The 19,822-nt window shown below is 29.6% G+C and overlaps 1 protein-coding gene across 1 annotated transcript in view; it reads right to left on the bottom strand.

Annotated features, from left to right (window-relative positions):
• Positions 1–718: 718 nt before the first annotated feature.
• Positions 719–19,822, bottom strand: part of LOC113391815 (zwei Ig domain protein zig-8-like) — a 42,514-nt gene continuing 23,410 nt past the window's right edge. Inside the window, exons 3-7 of the mRNA XM_026627905.2 lie at positions 15,414–15,622; positions 12,062–12,272; positions 10,463–10,590; positions 4,343–4,511; positions 719–1,410 (exon numbers count right to left, since the gene is read on the bottom strand). Of these exons, the coding sequence (XP_026483690.1) occupies positions 1,298–1,410; positions 4,343–4,511; positions 10,463–10,590; positions 12,062–12,272; positions 15,414–15,622 (830 nt within the window). The 3' untranslated portion in view covers positions 719–1,297. The remainder of the gene's footprint in view (positions 1,411–4,342; positions 4,512–10,462; positions 10,591–12,061; positions 12,273–15,413; positions 15,623–19,822) is intronic.

Genomic DNA, 19,822 nt, shown 5'->3' on the forward strand with positions numbered 1-19,822 from the left:
AAAAGAGTTAGTAAAAGTAAGAAATTGTCCATGTTGGCTTTCTATTGCTGTTTGAAGACGAGACATAATTGCGGCAAGTCGGAATGAGTGTTACCCGATGGAAACCATCCAGAATTATATAATATTTTTTAATCGATAACATATACTCGCAAAATTCGTATAATCGAGATATTTTGATATTAAATCCATGAAATTCTATGACATGTAGTTCAACGGGCGGCCATGTTGGCGGTGCATGCAGAAAGTCTGTTACAGATTACAATTTCGTGCGGAGGTACGGTAGTTCGTAATTTATATTTGTTTAATTGTATCATATTTTAGCGTTGCAGTCCAAGACTCACACTTAACTTACGTTGCTTTTATTTTATTTTATAATTTCTATTTATTGATCTATAATTTAAAAATTAATTGAAATGGATTGAGGGCTATGTATTTTCGCAAAAATCTGAAATCCACCCGGTGAAAAAAAAATGTATCGAAATAGCTTTTACACACTTTTCGTATGACTAAAAAACATAGTTATATGTTTAAAATATTCAATAATATAACTTTTATTTTGAAAGAAAAAATTATATTATGCAAAATTTAGTTTTTGAGTTATGTAATGATAAGTATATTTTTTCAACTTATCACTAGGTAACGTTTGTATGTATGTATGTGTGGGTGTGAAATGAGGGGGCGTGGGATGGGTTTTGATTGAATAAATACAAAGATAATATAAAAAAATTGTCTTTTATTTAAATCAACATCAAAGTTTTTAAAACAAGTAACTAGTCTATTACTTAATTCTTTCTACGAATATTTATGCTATTTAATTATGATACAACGATTGGAATTGAATTATACATTAGAAATATTCTAATGCTTAGTAAATTTATCGGATTCATTTACCCTGGTACTTAAGATATTATATGCGTCTTGGCACAGACGCATTTCATATTTGAGTTAATTCGATGTCTTACATCATAAAATTACAGATTGTAAAAATGTATCTATTGATGGTATTTTAATCATAAAATCGATATTTTTTTTACATATATAAGAATTGCATCTTGATGTTTCCTGTACATTATTGTGGTGTCATTCACAAAACAAATTTTAGAATCAGTTCAATTAAATGAAAAAAATAATCATAATTTAACTTGTTTTTTTTTTTTTTTATAAATGTCATGAATAAATACATTTTTTTTTATTTAATAAATATTTACAATATTATTTAAAATTTTACCAAACACAACGCTTACGCCACATCGTCTATATATCACTTAAGAGCACAATTAATAAACTATAATATGTTTTATATCACGATAACGGCTATGTATAATATTACAATAGCAACACACAAAATTGCGGGAAGTCCAAGGTCTCTCGTACAATGTGCTTTTCCTTGCATCGCAGCTGGAGTTTCACCTGTGAACAAAAAAAGGTTTTATAAGATAATATATTAATAATGAATACCCTAGTGTGTAAGTACTTATATTATCATTTTAGGAGGCATATTGAAGCGAAATCTAAGGTCACAGCGTACAATTATATTAAAATTTCAATTCAAAACAAATGCATTGCGTTAACACATTACATTCGATAATAATTTATTAATTTGTTCTAAGTTGTTAGGTATTTAATAATACGATTTCTCCCAAGATATTTTTAAATATTTGTTTTTTGTAAAAAAAATGTAATAATAAGTATTACTTTTTTTTTTGCTCCAAAATTACTCCATATTTAATATTATAAAATTTAACAGCAATTTAAATATACTTATATACATCGTCGACTAGTACAATGTCAGTAAAATTAAATTTTAGATTAAATATTAAAACACTGCAACTACAGCCAAAATACAGCGAGAAAACTATTTAAGTACATGAACATTTATGACAACATAAAAAAATAATATACTAGATTATACTCTAAAATAATAAAATTATATATATGTTATTAGTATCTTTTAATTAAAAAATCAACTTATATATTTTTTTAAATAAAACAGTATTCAAAAAAACTTCACAAGAATAATTATTACAGTATCCTTAATTTGTTGGCATTAAAATAGCAATAAAGATTACTTCGCCACAAAGTAAATAAAGCTGTCATAACCACAGTTATGACATTAATAATAAACTACTTCTAAAAACGACGCAGAAAGTCTACGTGCACGTACACGAAATGAAACTAACTTTCATTAAACTACAATTATTACATACGAGCCCGATATGAATTTTGTTTTTATGAAACCAAATCACGAAAATGCTAATTTTTTTAATTCACTCAACACAATTTATACTGTTATCACTACTAAAACAATAGCTTTTAATAGTACTAGTGTTATTCGATTTTTATGGTATTAATTCCAGAATCTCAAGTAAAGTTTAGGTGTTCATACCGAGGTATCGATCACTGATTTTATTTTAAGTAATATATGCGCAATGGTGAATGAAAACTATAGTAGAGTAGAGTGGAGAGTCTTAATTAGGAGCCAGTCCTTTCTAGACCTCGACCTTTCTTTTTAAGGTATAACTGAACCTATCATCAGTTTATAAAGAGTAATAAAATCGGTTAGGTCTCAAATATACTTGTAAATATATATTTGAGTAGCTCTACCCAATTTGAAATTATTTTGGTTTTCTTAACACCCTAAAGATTTTACGTTCACTTCAATTTTTAATTTTAAAGACTCGTACTAGCTTGGTCTCTTCATTGTGAAATTATTAATGTTATTATTATTTTTGCATGAACGGTTATAGTGTAATAATATTGGTTCGATCTTTTTATCTCTGATTGCTAGTATCTTGGTATTTTTTTCTCTTCCTTACTTTTATTTAAAACTGAGCTTGCCAATAATTGAATACAACACAAGTAAAAGTTAAATATTAAACGATTTAAATATAATATCTAATATTTATAATTTAAAGCTGTGCTTGCTCATATCAGGCGCATCGGCAGCTAAATTTTAACGTTGTTTAATTTAAGTAACCTTGAATTTCTCTTATTTCAATAAAATATTATGACGGGACCTTTACTGGCTTGTAAAATGTCGATTTTAAAATGTGTACGAGTACTGAAATAAATCATATATTGATTTTTATTTACTACTTATTTTATAGAAAATATTCTATCTTGTGCCGTTTAAATTTAATGTAGTAGTCGAGAAAATCTCGTTGGCTGAATGATAGCAGGATGACTAGATATAATACAGGAAGTCTATTCAGTGTTCAACTTTTACGCTCGAATCTAATAAATCCGCTTTTAAACTAAAATTGAGCAAGCGCCGGGTTGAATTTTCATTTGTTACAAAACATAATAAAATTTGTGGCTTGAAGCGTTTTTGAATAACTATTTCTATCAGAATTCAAATATTACTGACATAATTTGAGGTTAACACAATAAAATTTAATTTTAGTTCTAACTTCGGTACGTGCAATGATTAGATTTCGTGTTTTATGATTAACATCCAAATCTAAACCTTGTAATCATTCAATTGTTTTTTAATTATACATAATAAATTGTCACATTAATCAGTATTCTTGTAAAAATATAATGTTTGAGATAAAATTTTAAATAAAAATTAAATTTTTGAAAAGTGCTATTTATTATATTTATTCAGTTTTGCTTCCTATAATTTCACAATATTTTGTTTTGTGTAACGCTTATATATCAAAGATAAATATTTCAACAGCATTCGCCTTATGAAAATACAACATTTAGCAGTATTATTAATAATAACGGAATTACGCAATGCGCTTTGTTGTAAACAGAATTATCAATATTGTAAATGCATTATGCTGAACAAAATTTCGCCCCGAATTCAATTAGTGAATTGCCCGAATTTGACACTGTTCAATACACAGATTGAAATTTCATACACACCTCAATGAGCACTTGAGTAACAATATCGTAATTGAATACTTCAAGTAATATTAAGCTATTCAGTAACCAATAAAGTACATTGAGTGTACTGTAGGTAGTCTGCATAGATTTATGTATAGATAAAGATTCAATGATGTATAAAGCAACAAATAAGAGTACCAAAAACATAGGGACATCCATTGTGATTAATAATATTCATAGAATCAAAGTCGTCGAATATTTAATACATCGATTTTCCCCAAAAAGATTATATATATATATATACAAATCGTTATTAAAATGGTAACAAGTAAAGCACCAGTAATTTCTAAGAATCCAAATTTTTCAAAAATATGTAACACAGCAAAAATATTAATTACAAACATTTAGATTGTTATGAGCTGTTGTCGTATTTTTAATCTAGCATATACATTAATAATTTATTAATAACAAGCACTATTACTATAATTAAAAAAAAAACATTTCAACTTACCAGTAAGCACATGAACTCGCGCTGTAGCTGATTGAGCATTATCTGGGACGCACTGATAAGATCCAGCATCTGATGTGCGCGCCGCTTGCACAAGTAGCCTACTGCTACTATGGATCCCTTTTTCGGTGACAAGTGATATACCACCGCGTGTTGAATCGAAGTTTATCGTCTGTTAAAGTACATAAAATACTATTTAATTATTTATTTACTAGGCTATAATCCATGAAAGTTAAGTTACGGGGCAGCATGTCAATGTTTTACTGCTAGGGTACGCCTTCTCTCTTTTCAAGGTGAATATTTCGAAGCCATTTTAATGCGACAGATATACTAGATTTTGTCCGACATGTAAGTTATGTCACGATGTTTTCCTTTAGCATTGAATAAGAGATGAATTAAAGAATGAAATTCTGTATGTTTTTTCCGGTCCTGAACTCGTAATCATCGATTAAGATTGACTACAGGGCCATTTCGACTATTTGATTTACTGAATGATTATTCCACCGAAGTCACTAAGGACTGAATAAAATACTATATAAAGTATAGAAACATTATATACTTGTTATGATTTTAAGCAAAATCATATCATATCCACTTAAGGGCAAAAAAAAAGTAGAACAAAACAATTTTTAGAGCGCGTTATATTTCTATGTTTTTTTTTTATCTACGACAGCAATTATAAGTGGTCACCACTGCCCATAGATATGGGTGCCGTAAGAAATTTTAAACATTAACCTTAATCCAACTGAGATGTTATGTTACTTGTGCCTGTAGTTACATTGGTGATATCTTGAAACCCTCTAATATATAATTGTGTTTTAATTCCCACTACTACAAACAGATTTAGAATTTTACTTTTGACTTTGTGTTTAAAACCAATGAACGCCAACATCGCAATTGTGTGTCTCTTGATGCAGAATCTGTTTTTAACTCATTTAATTTTCATTGTAAAAATAAATAATTAATTTACTATCGTCATTAAATTATTTGATCAGTTAAATGTTTGACTAAGGTTAACGAAATGATTACACAAGCTACAATTATTATTGTTTACGCATAATAAACACTACATGTAGAACATACGTGAAGCGTAAATATGACACGGGTCGAATAATGAAATAACTTGAATAATAACAAAGTTGGTAAACGAAAGTTTGAAGCTGTCAGTAACAATGAGACTTTTGTGAGCTGTTCTACATATTCAACGTGTGTGCTCAGGATACTCGATTCTTCAAACTTTATAAATCAGCTTTCAAAGTATTAGTAGGCGAAAGCTGAAACTGTTATAGCCTTATGAAACATATATTTTATTCATTAATAAATTATATACAACTTTAAAAACATGCGTTTCCATTCTTATTTCAAAACGAAATGGTAATTTGAAACAGTCTTGCTGCGATATCAGTTACGGACAGAATTAATTCCAATTGAATGGAATGGAAATATTATCCGTATTAGTTGCGTTGGAAAAATAAATTCGACGTGTCTCTGTATATAGACTATAAAAACTATTTTTTAAAAAGGATTTTCAAAACAAAAAAAAATAAAATCAAATCAGATATTTGGTGGGGTTTTTTGCAACCAAATAGCAATACTGTGTATTAAGGGTGAGTACCCTTCAAACCGGTACACAACAGAGTCGAAGGACTCACAAGGAACATAACATCTTATTTGATGTGTATGGCGGGTGGTTACCAGTTACCATCAAGTGGTCCATTTGTCTACCAATACCAAAAAAAAAAATAACGAATGTAAAATAATAGCTGATACAAATTAAACTCTATTGAGTGCTTTATAAAATTATATATTTTTAAAAAATATGTCGCGTTCTTCGAAGTTTGTTAAATAGACTCGAGGATCTGACTAATTATAAAATACATAAGAAAATCAATACTAATATTATAAATGCGAAAGTAACTCTGTTATCTAATCACGCTTAAACCGATGAACCGATTTAGATGAAATTTCGCAGGGAGATAGTTTGAGTCCCGCGAAAGGACATAGGCTACTTTATTATTTCACTCATTGATAAAATTGAGGATGAGGGTTTGTATTCTATAGGTAGTTTTATTAATTCGCGTGGGTGTAGCCGCAAGTTCAGCTAGTATGTATATTTCATTAAAAAAAAAAATAAGGTCACGCTTTTCGATACTCTGGATAAAGGACTTTATGTAATAGTAAATTGAAAGCAGCCGGAATAAAATATTCAGAGTTTATTATCGTCCTCATCTTATAAGTTTATCAGTATGAAGAATCATTCGGTATTCGACAGATGTATTCCAGTGAAAATATTCGTAAATACAATAGTAAATATAGAATAGAATAAATTTCTCAAAACGCAGAAAGGCATACGAAATACAATTTGCCAGTTACCGCTACGGAACCAAGTTTGTTTGACGTGGCTTGTTGTTGTCGTAATACCGTATCGTGCAGAATGGAATATTTAACGAAATCCCAGAGGTTATTGTGAAAGCATCCAATTTACAGACCATTTGTGACGCCCAGAAACCAAATTGCGAATATACGAGTACTTTATTTACCTTGTCGTATATTAATTATGTTTTAGAAAAGGAACAATTGACTTAGTTACAGTAGAGATTTACAGTAGAGATAACAAGCTGAAATATTCACGCAAGGAAATAGAGTTATTCCTTATGTACGATTTTATATAATATTATTTTTGTTATTGCTTTATTCACACGGCATTTAAATAAAAAAATATATTTCTTGTCAATTTTATTGTGGCTGTTTCTTAATAAATAACATTAAGGGAAAGTCACTTCGCTTGAACCAAGTGTATCACGATACTTAATCCTCAATCCGTTATCATGAAATGTTACATGCACTATTTTTTTTATCTTTTTGGATATTGGGTATATAACACCTGAACTGAAAAATATACGAGCCAAGCTGTAGGTGGAAGCTAGTTCAGATATATGTTATAAAAATAACTTCACGTTTCATTTTACATTTGTTTTATTAATGAATTGTGAGACTTTGGCCCAGAGTATACGCTCTACGTATTTCCCACAATAAGTCATATTTTAGTAAGAACCATAAAATAGACGTTCATTCTTTTCCGCAATATCTTAAAAATAAATATTGTAAAAGATACGAAAACATCATGTCTTTGGGTAGCGAATATATATTTTATCTCAATGATATTCAAATCATTTCTGCTTGGTGAATATTTTTCATTATATTCGACTTGCCCCAGGCGAAATATTAAATACAATGCAATACTTATAATTTATAAAAAATATAAATCTCAAAAATAATCGTATTCTTTTCCGCAGTTTTATTATAAAAATCCTCTTATATCATGATTCAACATATCAAGTTTATATTATGTAATTACTTGATTTGGATATAAGTTGTTCGAATTTAATATCACGATTTATTCTTAGGAGTTGTCAAAGACATTCAATAATTGTTACATCAGTAGAAATCAAATTATTCTGGGAACGGTCCCAATTTTTATGGAAAAAGCGAAGATTTACAACTTCGAAAAAATGAAGAGTTAATAAAAGTATTATTCCAAGGAATAAAATTCATATTCTAGGTTACGGAGAATAGGATATACTTATACATACCGCTATAGGATATTTATTTCTCACGAATTAATAGAGTCTATCTAGCTTAGAACATTGACACGATTATATACGATACAATGAACGAGACATTTATTTACATAATCAGTAAGGTATGGATATATTGTGATATTCTTAGATTTTATTTCTAATTATTGTATGGGATTCGCAATGCCCTTTGTCGTTTAATAAATCAACGCGAGACCAGCCGTTATGCTGAACAGCCTTTTGACACTCTTAAGCGCATAGATTTAAGAGCGTAGTTTGTAAGCGTGGGAATTAATTTTAGAACACACACATAGGTACTTTTCAATAATACAGTTGCATTGTGCAGTGTATCGTACGCATCCCCGGAGATAATTAGTTGCTTGTTTTCGGTGCAACGAATAAATTAAATTTTCATTGCGCGTTCATAACGTAGAATTGATAAAAATACATTTAATTACGAGTAATGTATTAGCTATAAGGTTGTTACTCGCAAACGCAATTATAAATTATTTGTTAGCATAGGGTGCGGTCAGAGTGCATTAAGATGCCAAATATTCATTATGATTTTTATTGTTTCAACTGCTTTCGTCTAACTAAATAATAATAATTATTTTCTTGATATTTTAAGGTTAGTAGATATACCGAATTAAATTAAAGTAAAGACACATTAAATAATCACTTCTTAAATTTTATAAATATAAATAACGGAGTTAAATATAATTTTTTTTAATACTCTATTTTTAAGTAAAATATTCGAAATAAATATTTTAAATCAACTTCTCGTCCATTTCGGTACAAATACTATTTTTCATAGTGAGCAATTCGGTTTTACAAGAGGTCGCTCGACAACTGATGCGAGAATAGCACTTCTTAAACATATTTACGATGCTTGACAAAAATCACAGAATGCTATTGGAGTATTCTGAGATTTGTCTAAAGCATTTGATTGTGTAGAACACGAGACGCTTCTTTATAAGCTCAAATACTACGGTATTAAAGGTAAAGCTCTTGATCTCATTGCTTCATATTTAAGTCAAAGAGTCCAGCAAGTTTTCAATAATGGCATTAAGTTTTCTGGATCTACGTTATAAATGAGTGTTCCACAAGGATCAATTTTGGGTCCCTTTCTATTTCTAGTATATATAAATGATCTTCCTTTCTATGTTAAAGGTATTTGTGATATAATGTTGTTTGCTGACGATACTTCACTGATTTTTAAGGTAGACAGGAAAAAACTGACTATGACGATGTGAACGGTGCATTATCACAGATACACGATTGGTTTACAGTAAATAATTTAGTTTTGAATACTCAAAAAACAAAATGTGTAGTTTTTACCCTACCAAATTTTAGAAAGCAAAATTATAATATATCTATAAATAGTGGCCGTCTTGATGTAGCCAATACTACGGTTTTTTTTTATAGCATTGGATTCCAAACTTCAGTGGAGTCCTCATTTATCGTCCCTGACAGGAAGACTCAGCTCCGCAACATAAAAATTAACAATTGTGTCCCACGACACTCGCGCCCCACCCTTATGCTAACTTGTCTATGTGTGCGTAGACGTTTTGCGAAATTATAAGAGTCGGCTCGAAATAAAAATTGACGTGCTCTCACCTTGGGCTCTGGGGAGGGACTGAAAATTTATTGACAGCGATGTCGAATAATAAGTCAAAACCGTCAAATTATTTTCTCCATACTAAAATGTATGGACGACGAATGCCAAAAAGTAAGCAATATTTAAATAAAAATTACTATAATATTATGTGATATAATAGAAATTTAACACGGTGAACTTATTATTTACACTTTTGTGTCCACATTTAACCAAAAATACATGTATAAACTAGCAGCTAAATAGCTTAAAAAACGCTAATAGAAAAGGTCGATTTCAGTGTTTGGAGTGATGTTGACGATGAATTTACTGAGTTATTAATACAAATTTTATAAATATCACGCGGTGAAACTTGAGATCTATCTATTAAGATACTGAATGTCTTTTTTCATCCATAATCAATGCTCCAGTTTTAAGATATTTCGAAAATAGTAAGCGCTATTTAGGCGTTCCGCAAGGACTGTCCTCTTAAGGCATTGAGGATGTGGGGTTAGCGCGGGAAAGTTCACCATAACGTCCAATCGAGCAAGGTCAAAGTGTGAAGTAGATAAAAATAGACGTATATACAGATATACAATGTTCAAACCAAAAAAAAGGCTAAGCTAAGACATACCGTATTACGTATCGCATAGAAAAACAAATATTTTTGTTACGAAATCAATAACGCTTCAAAAGATTTATTTTCTCGTATCTAATTAAAAGAATTAAAACAAAATCAGATGAAATTAAATAGTATGCATTTTAACTAAATATAATAGTAATTTGTAGCTCATACAACTAGATCCCTAGTAAAAAATAAACGAGATAATTATGGTAACGTGTAAAATTAATGTGTATAATGCATATACTTAAAAAATACCAAACAATTAAGGTGTGGTATCACTTGTCGTATTTCACGAAAATTATATATTATTTATAAATCGAACATACCTTTCCTCTATGTGTCCAATTGATGGTGCTTGGAGGTTCTGGCGTGTGCCTCACTATGCACGTTAAGTTTATTGTAGAGCCAGCGTAGATAAACAAATCTGGACCACCCATTATTTCTGTTTCTGGTTCTGTAGGGACCAACATTTGTAAACGGTTAACAAGAGTATTTATTTATGTAAAAAATATTCAATATATTTAACCATATCTAACATAAATAGATAAGAATATATACAAAAAAAATAAACTTATGTAATATTTTACGATCATTAACAAAATATTATTACCGGCCTATCTTTCTTTTATTTTACGAGTTAGAATTAATTGATCAATACATTATTCTTTGTTAAAGTTTTTTGTATAAAAAAATATGTTAATGGATAGGTTCTTCCACTACAGTCAAATAGAGATTTCTTATTTGAATAGGTAGGAGCAAATATTCGTCGAGAGATTAGCTCTTTGACATGAACTCAAAAGTAAACAGAGCGTGTTTGGAAATGACAAGGAGCGTAAACAATTAAAAGCTTTTCATTATTTAACTAGGACTTCTGTACGCCTCGTTAATTCATCTAATATTTCCCTTATCTTGTCGAATGTGTTTGACCTTGAAATGTTTTAATCAAATTGTCGTCTCCTTATCAAACTTTAATATTAAAAATTTAATTACCAATGCTAGGAATGCAATCAAACACATATTTTGACGTTCTACGCCGTAATGTTTGCGTAGACGATGCTACGCCAGAAAAATTCAAAGTGTCAACAATAACTACATGTATGTACATCAATTGGATTAATGGTTTGGTACATGTATATGCCAAAAAAAAGCAATCCACAAAGTATGTAACAAATGCCATATATAATAAAATAAAATTAATAGTAAAGAATATAAAAGTAAGTCCAGAATATAACAAGTTAATGATCCATTAATAATATTCCATTGATCTAAATGCAAAATTATTATACAAAATGAATTAGGTAAGAAATACTTATTCATTTGCTTGTTGTTAAGGAATAAACTAAGCTTACAATGTTTTATGGGCTTCTAATTTTTGTTCGAGCCGCAATAGAAACATATAATAGGGGTGAGATAAGTGATCTATCAATGGGAAATCCGTGATTACTTTGTTTTATTTACTCCTAAATTCCACGCTTAATGAATTAAATTATGAAAAAAGTATTTGTCCAAATTTGTTTCGAATGTAACATACTAGTATTATGATATAATTAGAAGCATATCATTTTAATTATAATATTTAAATTTGGAATTCGAATTTATTCTTAACTTTAAATTTGAATTTTATGATTTATCTTTTTATTAATTATTCACACAGAAGTTGTAAAAAAAGGGAAAGATGTACTTTTGAATACTGAAACCTCTACCAAATACGACAAACGACCCAAATAATATTTTCTAGTATCTATTTGTAAAAATAAATGAAATGTTTCTTATATTATTTTGTAAGAAAACTTTTCACAATTCACACACGAAGTAGATAAAGAATTTAGATTCCAATTTATAACGAAGTGAATGCTGACCATTGAAATGGCCTGATTGTTTCTTTCATGAATAAACAAATAGTTTGCTACCGACCAAATTCTTACCCACTATATTGAGATACACCGCATGCCCAATCGGTGGTGTTGTTGATATTTGGCACTCGTATTGTCCAGAGTCTCTTCGCTGTGGGCTTCGTATACGTAACGCCCACTCTTCAGACCTCGGCTTGTGTTGCGCTTCGAAGCGTTGATCTGAAGTATACGTGTAGCGGCCAACGGTCAATAAATGGATGTCTCTATGACGCACCCATGACACCTGAATAAATATTGAGCGTATAAGTATTTTATTCTCACGGCATAGTTAAAAATAATGCATTTACCCTATTTTCGACTTTCAACTGTTCCTCTCAATTAGGCTTAAATAACGCGAATTATCGGCTTCGTAGTAACGTTATAAACGTGACAATGTTACACTCTTTGAAATTTGAAAACCTTTAAAACCTTAAAATGTTGTTGGTTTTATTAAAAAAAATACAATTTATAACTTTATATTTCACGATCTGATATTGATAATTAAACGTTTTAATTATAATTAAACTGCTATATCACCTATATTTATTTAATTACGTATTTTGGTTTGCTTATTTATTTTCATATATGTTTGATTACTTTTACTTGTACATTAGGAATAAATGAAGGAAAAATAAATTTATGAATAAAAAATAGAATTTCTTGAATATGTAATATTTGAATAGGACTACACCACAAATGTATTTTAAATTATTTTTTTCAACTACTCTGGTTTAAATTGAACATTAATATATACGACTACTCCAATGCGAGAGATATTGCAAAATAGGTTACGTAAATATTTTAGTACATGATCAAGTTTGCAAGGCCGGGTCTGAATGACGTTTTTATTTATATGCTTTGTGAAAACCACTACAGAAATACATTTTTCATTTGACCTTTTCTTTATTGTCCATTAACGTCCTTGAAATACATTATATTGTTTATCCTAGGGACTTTTCGACAGTTTTATTGTTAAACTTAAATAAAAAAGTGTAATAAAAACCTTTACTCTCACCACTGAGCAAAGGTTTCCCCTCTTTTTGATGAAAATATTCGGAGTTTATTTCACAATGTTCTAGAACAAGTTTGTAGATGTACGTGAAATTGATTCAACTCATGTTTGTTACCACACGATGTTTTTCTTCATTACCGTACAGATGAATTATAAACACAAATTAAGCACAAGCTAACTAAACTCTCAAAAATAACAAACAGTATGTTGTTATTAAATTTTGTAGTTACTGAGATGTGTGTTATATTCAGGTTACTGTATCTGTTTACTATTTAAAATATCTTATCCTTTCAAAAATAGTTGCTTCATGGAAGTTTAATCTTCAATCTTGATCAACTAGGTTTCCTTGCGAAGATTTTACACTCGACAGGTACAATAACGGATAGCAGGAAGTATTGTGATCTTATATTTTTATACAAACCTTCAATAAACTAAACTCTGATTTAGGAAAGGTATAAAGACAATGCTAAGGTTTTTGTCCACATAAGTATAATAACTTGGGCATGTATTATTAACTAAATACTAAGATTATTAAGATCTGGCGGTTGTCTATTGAAGAGTGTTACTATTCAGAGTATATTACTGAAACTCTAGCGAAGTATCGCGTCTACGCTAGCGAGGCAGCACTGGATTTTGTTTTGTTTTGTTAATAAATACTACTGAAAGATCATTATACTATATTGTGGACAAAAATTAGCTTGATATTTTTATTAATTTCCTACATATAGCGTTTAAGTTTATTGACAAGGTTTGTACTAAAACAAAAATAAATTTATGATATCAGATATTATTGTCACCTGTCGAGTGCTTATAAAATTTTAGAATAATTAGTTGAATCAAACAAGTTTGATCATATCCTGCTAAACTTCATTGAATTGACAAATACTCTTATCGAATATTATAAAGTTTCTGTTTGTCAAATTCGTCAACGATCAGTAATGAGAAACTGCCACATCTCTATAATTCTCACCTTTGGACTCATTTGATGACACTCCGATTAAGTTCAACAAGAAATAAATATTTAAGCTGTTGGTGTTTTAATTTTAATTACTTTAATATATTTTATCTTTTATTTTATTTACGTTTTTTTATTTATTTTACTATTAACAATATCTACTCATTAAATATCATTATAATGTGTTAATTTTAAGTAATTATTCTTTTTGTGTTGCCTTAATTTAACTTTATATTAACTCAACAGATAATAAAACTACTTCGAAGTAAGAAATAAATAAATGTATAAATGTTTAATTAGTGTAATTAAACCTGATGAATCTAAATAAAAATATTATTGAATACTAGTAAAAAGTAAATTAAGCTCGAAATCTTAAATTTCTAAAGGAGTGACAGACTTTGATACTTTTACTTTCACAAAACATTTTAATCTATGTTCAACTTAAAGCACAATGCACAACATTACGAAGATTTAAAGAGAGCAAAGGTAGATTTTCCTACACGTCGATTTACCGCCGTACATTAAGACTTCCCTAAATTTATGACCCATTTCCGTTCTTAAGATGGGAATTTCAGTGCAGCAAATACTATGATAAGGACATCTTTGCCAAAACGTTTCTGAAGCCAAGGAACGTCTAATTCATCATTCAGTTTAAATTATGCTTGAAAAACGTTTTATTATTTTCAATTTAGAAAGAAATTCTCTTAGCGATTTTTTTAAAAAATGTAATTATATTATTCATGAATTCCGTTAAAAACGGAAATGTCTCAAGCAAAATGAAATATTAACTTTAATTAAAATATTTCAATATCGCTCGTAATTCTAACTCGATTAAATCATTTCAATAGGTAGGGTTCGATTGTATTTTATTTTCAAGAAGACTATCTATATTTTTATATTTTACTCAAGACGTATCTGTGGTACGGAATGATTTTTTTTTTCTTAGAGTCGCGTCACACCGGCTGGTGCGCAGCGTGTAATATTTTTCACTGTTTATTAATTAATTACAATATTGCTTACATTGAAATAAAATCTATACTAAATAATTTGAACTATTGATTTTTAAGATGAAGAATGTTGAATGAGTTGCCAAAAAAACGCGAAGAACCGCGTTTGTACGAGCGAACGCGCAGTAGATTAAATATGCGCAATAATATGAATGATATGATAAAAATGTTCGACGCTAAACTCCGCTAGCTGTATGAAGGTTCAAGATTATTTGGAATTAATCATGGAGAACTTGGAGTAATTACTCGTGTGATGGTATAGTATCATTTTCTTTGTACTTTTATACATATATTTATTACTTATAATAATGAGATTAAGCTCTTGCAGATACAAGATGATCCTAAAAATCTATAACTTTTATCTATAACAAAGAAATGTAGATATTATTAAAAAAAATGTACTTAGCTTACAGTTCTATTTTGTAAATTCTTCACTTTGCATAGTAAAGTGACCGGATGTCCTACTAAGCCGGTTACGTTGTCCTGTGTGCTGGGGTCAAAGTATGGTGAACCAGGGGCTTGAGGCCAGTCTTCCAAGAACTCCGTTCGAAACCGACGAGACGACTCGGAGACTGTGCTCTGGTCTCGTGGCCGATTGTTTCCGCTGTCTTGTCGACATACTGTCAACAATTGGTAAGTTGTATCAACATCAAATAATGAAAACTAAAGTTGTATTATTAATATAATATATTAATTACTTTACCATTACTTTAGCAGATTTTAATTGACACGTATTTGTAACTTTTCAATAAGTTACTTTAAAAGCTATCAAAAGTTCTGATGAGAAATTTCGAATTTTGATTAAATATAAATAAATATATTCCAAAGATAAAAGGAACAGGAAATCCTATAAAAAATCTTATAAAACTTTGTCAACTTCAAAAGAATAATAAAAAGATCACCCTTATCAAAACTCTCAACATATTAAACAAAATAACGTATCTAATTAACAACCAAGAATAAACATTACATAATATATTAATTTTAAAATTATTTTCAATAGTAGACGGTAGGTAAACTTTTTCTTATACACGATTTTAATCGACGACTTTGTGCAAGCCGGTATTAGTAGTACTACCCACTCATCATATATTGAACCACATAACATACATAATATTAGCAGCCTGTAAATTTTTCACGGCTGGGCTAAGGCCTCCTCTTCCTTTGAGGAGAAGGTTTGGACCATATTCCACCACACTGCTCCAATGCGCATTGGTGGATACACATTTGGCAGAATTTCATTGAAATTAGACTCATGCAGGTTTCCTCACAATGTTTTCCTTCACCGCCGAGCTCGAGATGAATTATAAACACAAATTAAGCACATGAAAATTCAGTGGTGCTTGCCTGGATTTGAACCCATAATCATCGGTTAAGATGCACGCGTTCTAACCGGTGGGCCATCTCGGCTCTAAAAATGGTGATTGGTAATTGGATAAAACTCGTAAAATACAAAACCTTGTAGCAATAAGAGATTTTTACAACAATTTAAAATATAAATTGAATGTTTGTAAAAGTTCAACCTCTACAGTTAAAAGTTTCAAATATTCATTTACACTGATAGGCTGTTAATTTTTTTTTTTCCACCAATAGTTAAGAGACGCATTATTGTCGACAAAGTTGAATTCAGATAATTCCCTTGATGTAAAAATCAGCAAATTATATATTTTTTTTAAATCTGTGTACAATTGTAAACCTCAGATCAAGGCCTTTAAAGATTAATAAAAGTTATTGTTAATTTTATATATTTCATTGGACTTTCATTGACAATGAATTATTATTAATTCGTCACGGCAAGATAAATATGATTTCATTTGCTTAGTCATAATTAAAAGAAAATTTACTAACTTATGTTAGGAAAAACTCTCTTTCCGAGTGATAGTATCATGCCAAAATAGTTTTATTTGGTCCAGAGGACCACGTTTTGAATAGATCATATATACATATATTTACAGTTTTCACTAGAGCCTTAAGCCACATTTTATTAACTTTAAATTTGACGTATTAAGTCGAGGTTAGTTTCATTTTTTTATTTCGCAATCGAGTTACAGAATACCAATGATTGTCAAATAAAACGTTTTCACTGAAAATTAGTTCGTATTACTTACAATCTCACAAAGTGGCGCTAGTCTAGATTTAATTCGAGTTTCTGAATACCAAACAGAGTTTTCATTACAAATTCTACATGTGGAATCGAAATACGGGTTTCTGAATCACCTAGCAGATATGAAAATTGTTTCAAATCCTATCGTGGTTTTTGCAGAATCACACTACAGGTCTTGTCGTTAAAAGTAAATTTATACCGGAATATACACAGTAGATAACTTTATAAAATAAATTGATTTTTTTTTTAGTATTTCCATATACATACATAGCTTTAATGGATTTCATGTATCTGTCAAAAAAAATGGAGCAGATTTTTATATTGAATCATTTTTGGGAGCTGAGCCAAAAGCGGGTAACATTGTTTCGTTACGACATTCCGTAGCACTAACATAAAAAATAACTTTTTCCAAAAACTATTTAAAAAATGAAGTAACGCAAGTCACATATGGACTAATAATAAAGAAAAAAAAAACGATTATTTTCTTTGTTATATTTTCCGACAAATTGGTTGCCTGCGTAAACTTCCGAAAATTTAAATTATCATAATATATTTAATGTTAGCTACACGTTCCGACTTACGGACGACGCACGGATACAATAAATGTCAACGTAAAACGTCAAGGTCCTTCAATTTTATTGTAGATCAAAAATTCACTGACGTTTTTTTTTTCTTTTTTTTGTCTAGGATCATACTTGAGTATAAGTGGAAGAACCTACCAAAATTTCAACATAACGCTTTTGAACGCAAAGAAGACGAGCATACAAACATTTGTTTTTGTATATAAAGATACATTTATTTTATTTCATAGCCTTAGGTAACAAATATGATCCATTTATAAAAAGGACGTCTCGTAGAACATCTAGAGATAGAGAGAAAGATAAAAAGAGGGTAAGGTAAGTAAGTAACCTTTACCTTTCGTGACGATTTCTGCCAGTTCACTGAACTGTAACCCACGTAAAAGAACTTCATTCCAAAATTAAAAATTAACTACAATTTGCAAAGATAGAGTCTCTTCTATCTTTGCAAATATACAAATTCTATGAATGACACTACATGAGTTACGGCAAACATTTCAAAAAAATATTAGTAGGCATTTGTTATTCAACTTATGTTTACCTAAATAATAATCGATATAATTATTCAATAAAAAAAATGCTGGTATATTCAGACCAACGCAATAATGCAAAACTAAATGCATTAGTAACTTTGTCAGTCCATTTATAACGCTAAGCCGCTGAGCCGATTGCTCACAATTTATATGATAAAGGCCTGAACCTAGAAAAAGTTGGTACTTTTTGTAGGTTTATTTCTAGGTACTAGCCTAGGTAAAAGGGGTAATTCTATTTTAATTAAAAAACAAAAGCGCTAATGTATAATAATGTTAAATAAAAAGTATTATTCTATCACGAAATTTAATTTAAAAACCAGATAAGTTAATTGAAATAAAAACATTGTTAGCGATAAAAATATTTACCTTACTTAAGGACGTATATAATAAGTATAATGTACAAATAAAAAATAAAAATACCTAAATTGCAGAAGTATTGACTGCACGGAAAACAGCAAGAATGCCAGCAGTGCTACTCCATTGAATAATTGTAATTATTCCGATCCCCGTAGTGAAACATGAACCCGATTTCTAAATAAATGTAGAGCACAATAAGTATGATGTAATATATTTAACATTTTTTTTTGTGTATAATTACTTCAAGGTCTTAATATTTAAAGTTTAAATGACTAAAAGATATAAATTGGAATTAATACACAATGGTTTATTTTCAGGTATTTATGATATTAAATTTTCTATTTATTGTCAATACACTTCGTAATATAGGCTCGAAACTGGTATGTCCCTTGTGTAATAACGCAGCATCCTAAAAAAAGAAAACACACGATAACAGTATAATTTCTGAAAAGTACACAAATAATTTAAATATTGATGTTATTTGAGATTTTTTTCTATATGCCGAGAGCCAATACTAAAATTGTTTTTCATCAACATTTTACTGCTAAACATACTAAATATACAAACCACAATAACATATGACGGTCTACAAAAATATCTGTCTGAGTATGGAGAATGGAATAATAGTGGATTTCAAATCGTGATTATGTTTTTGTTTTTTTTTTTAATTCTTCCGGGGTATGTGTTATTTTCTCCATTGAAAAATGTATGTAAGTACGATTTCTGTAAATTGTTTGTATTTTTTTACATCGTGTTCTCATGTAAATGATGTAATTTTCTTTATGAGAATAAATAATCTTTAATCTTAAATATATTCCATTACATTTTTTTTTAACATTTTTACATTAACAGCCTGTAAATTTCCCACTGCTGGGCTAAGGCCTCCTCTCTCATTGAGGAGAAGGTATGGATCATATTCCACCACACTGCTCCAATGTGGGCTGGTGGAATACACATGTGACAGAATTTCGTTGAAATTAGACACATGTAGGTTTCCTCACGATGTTTTATTTCGCCGCCGATCACGTAATGAATTATAAACACAAATTAAGCGCATGAAAATTCAGTGGTGCTTGCCTGGGTTTGAACCCGTAATCATCGGTTAAGACGCACGCGTTCTAACCACTTGGCCATTCCGAGACTTTGCAATGTAGTCAAAGCTCATTCAAAACTCATTCTAAAAAGTAATATCGACTTCGCAAAAATATTTGTTTTACAACTGAAATCAGATTGCGCTATAACTAAAGC

Source organism: Vanessa tameamea, chromosome 10 (genome assembly GCF_037043105.1).
Source record: "Vanessa tameamea isolate UH-Manoa-2023 chromosome 10, ilVanTame1 primary haplotype, whole genome shotgun sequence".
In the NCBI taxonomy this organism is placed as follows: Eukaryota; Metazoa; Arthropoda; class Insecta; order Lepidoptera; family Nymphalidae; genus Vanessa; species Vanessa tameamea.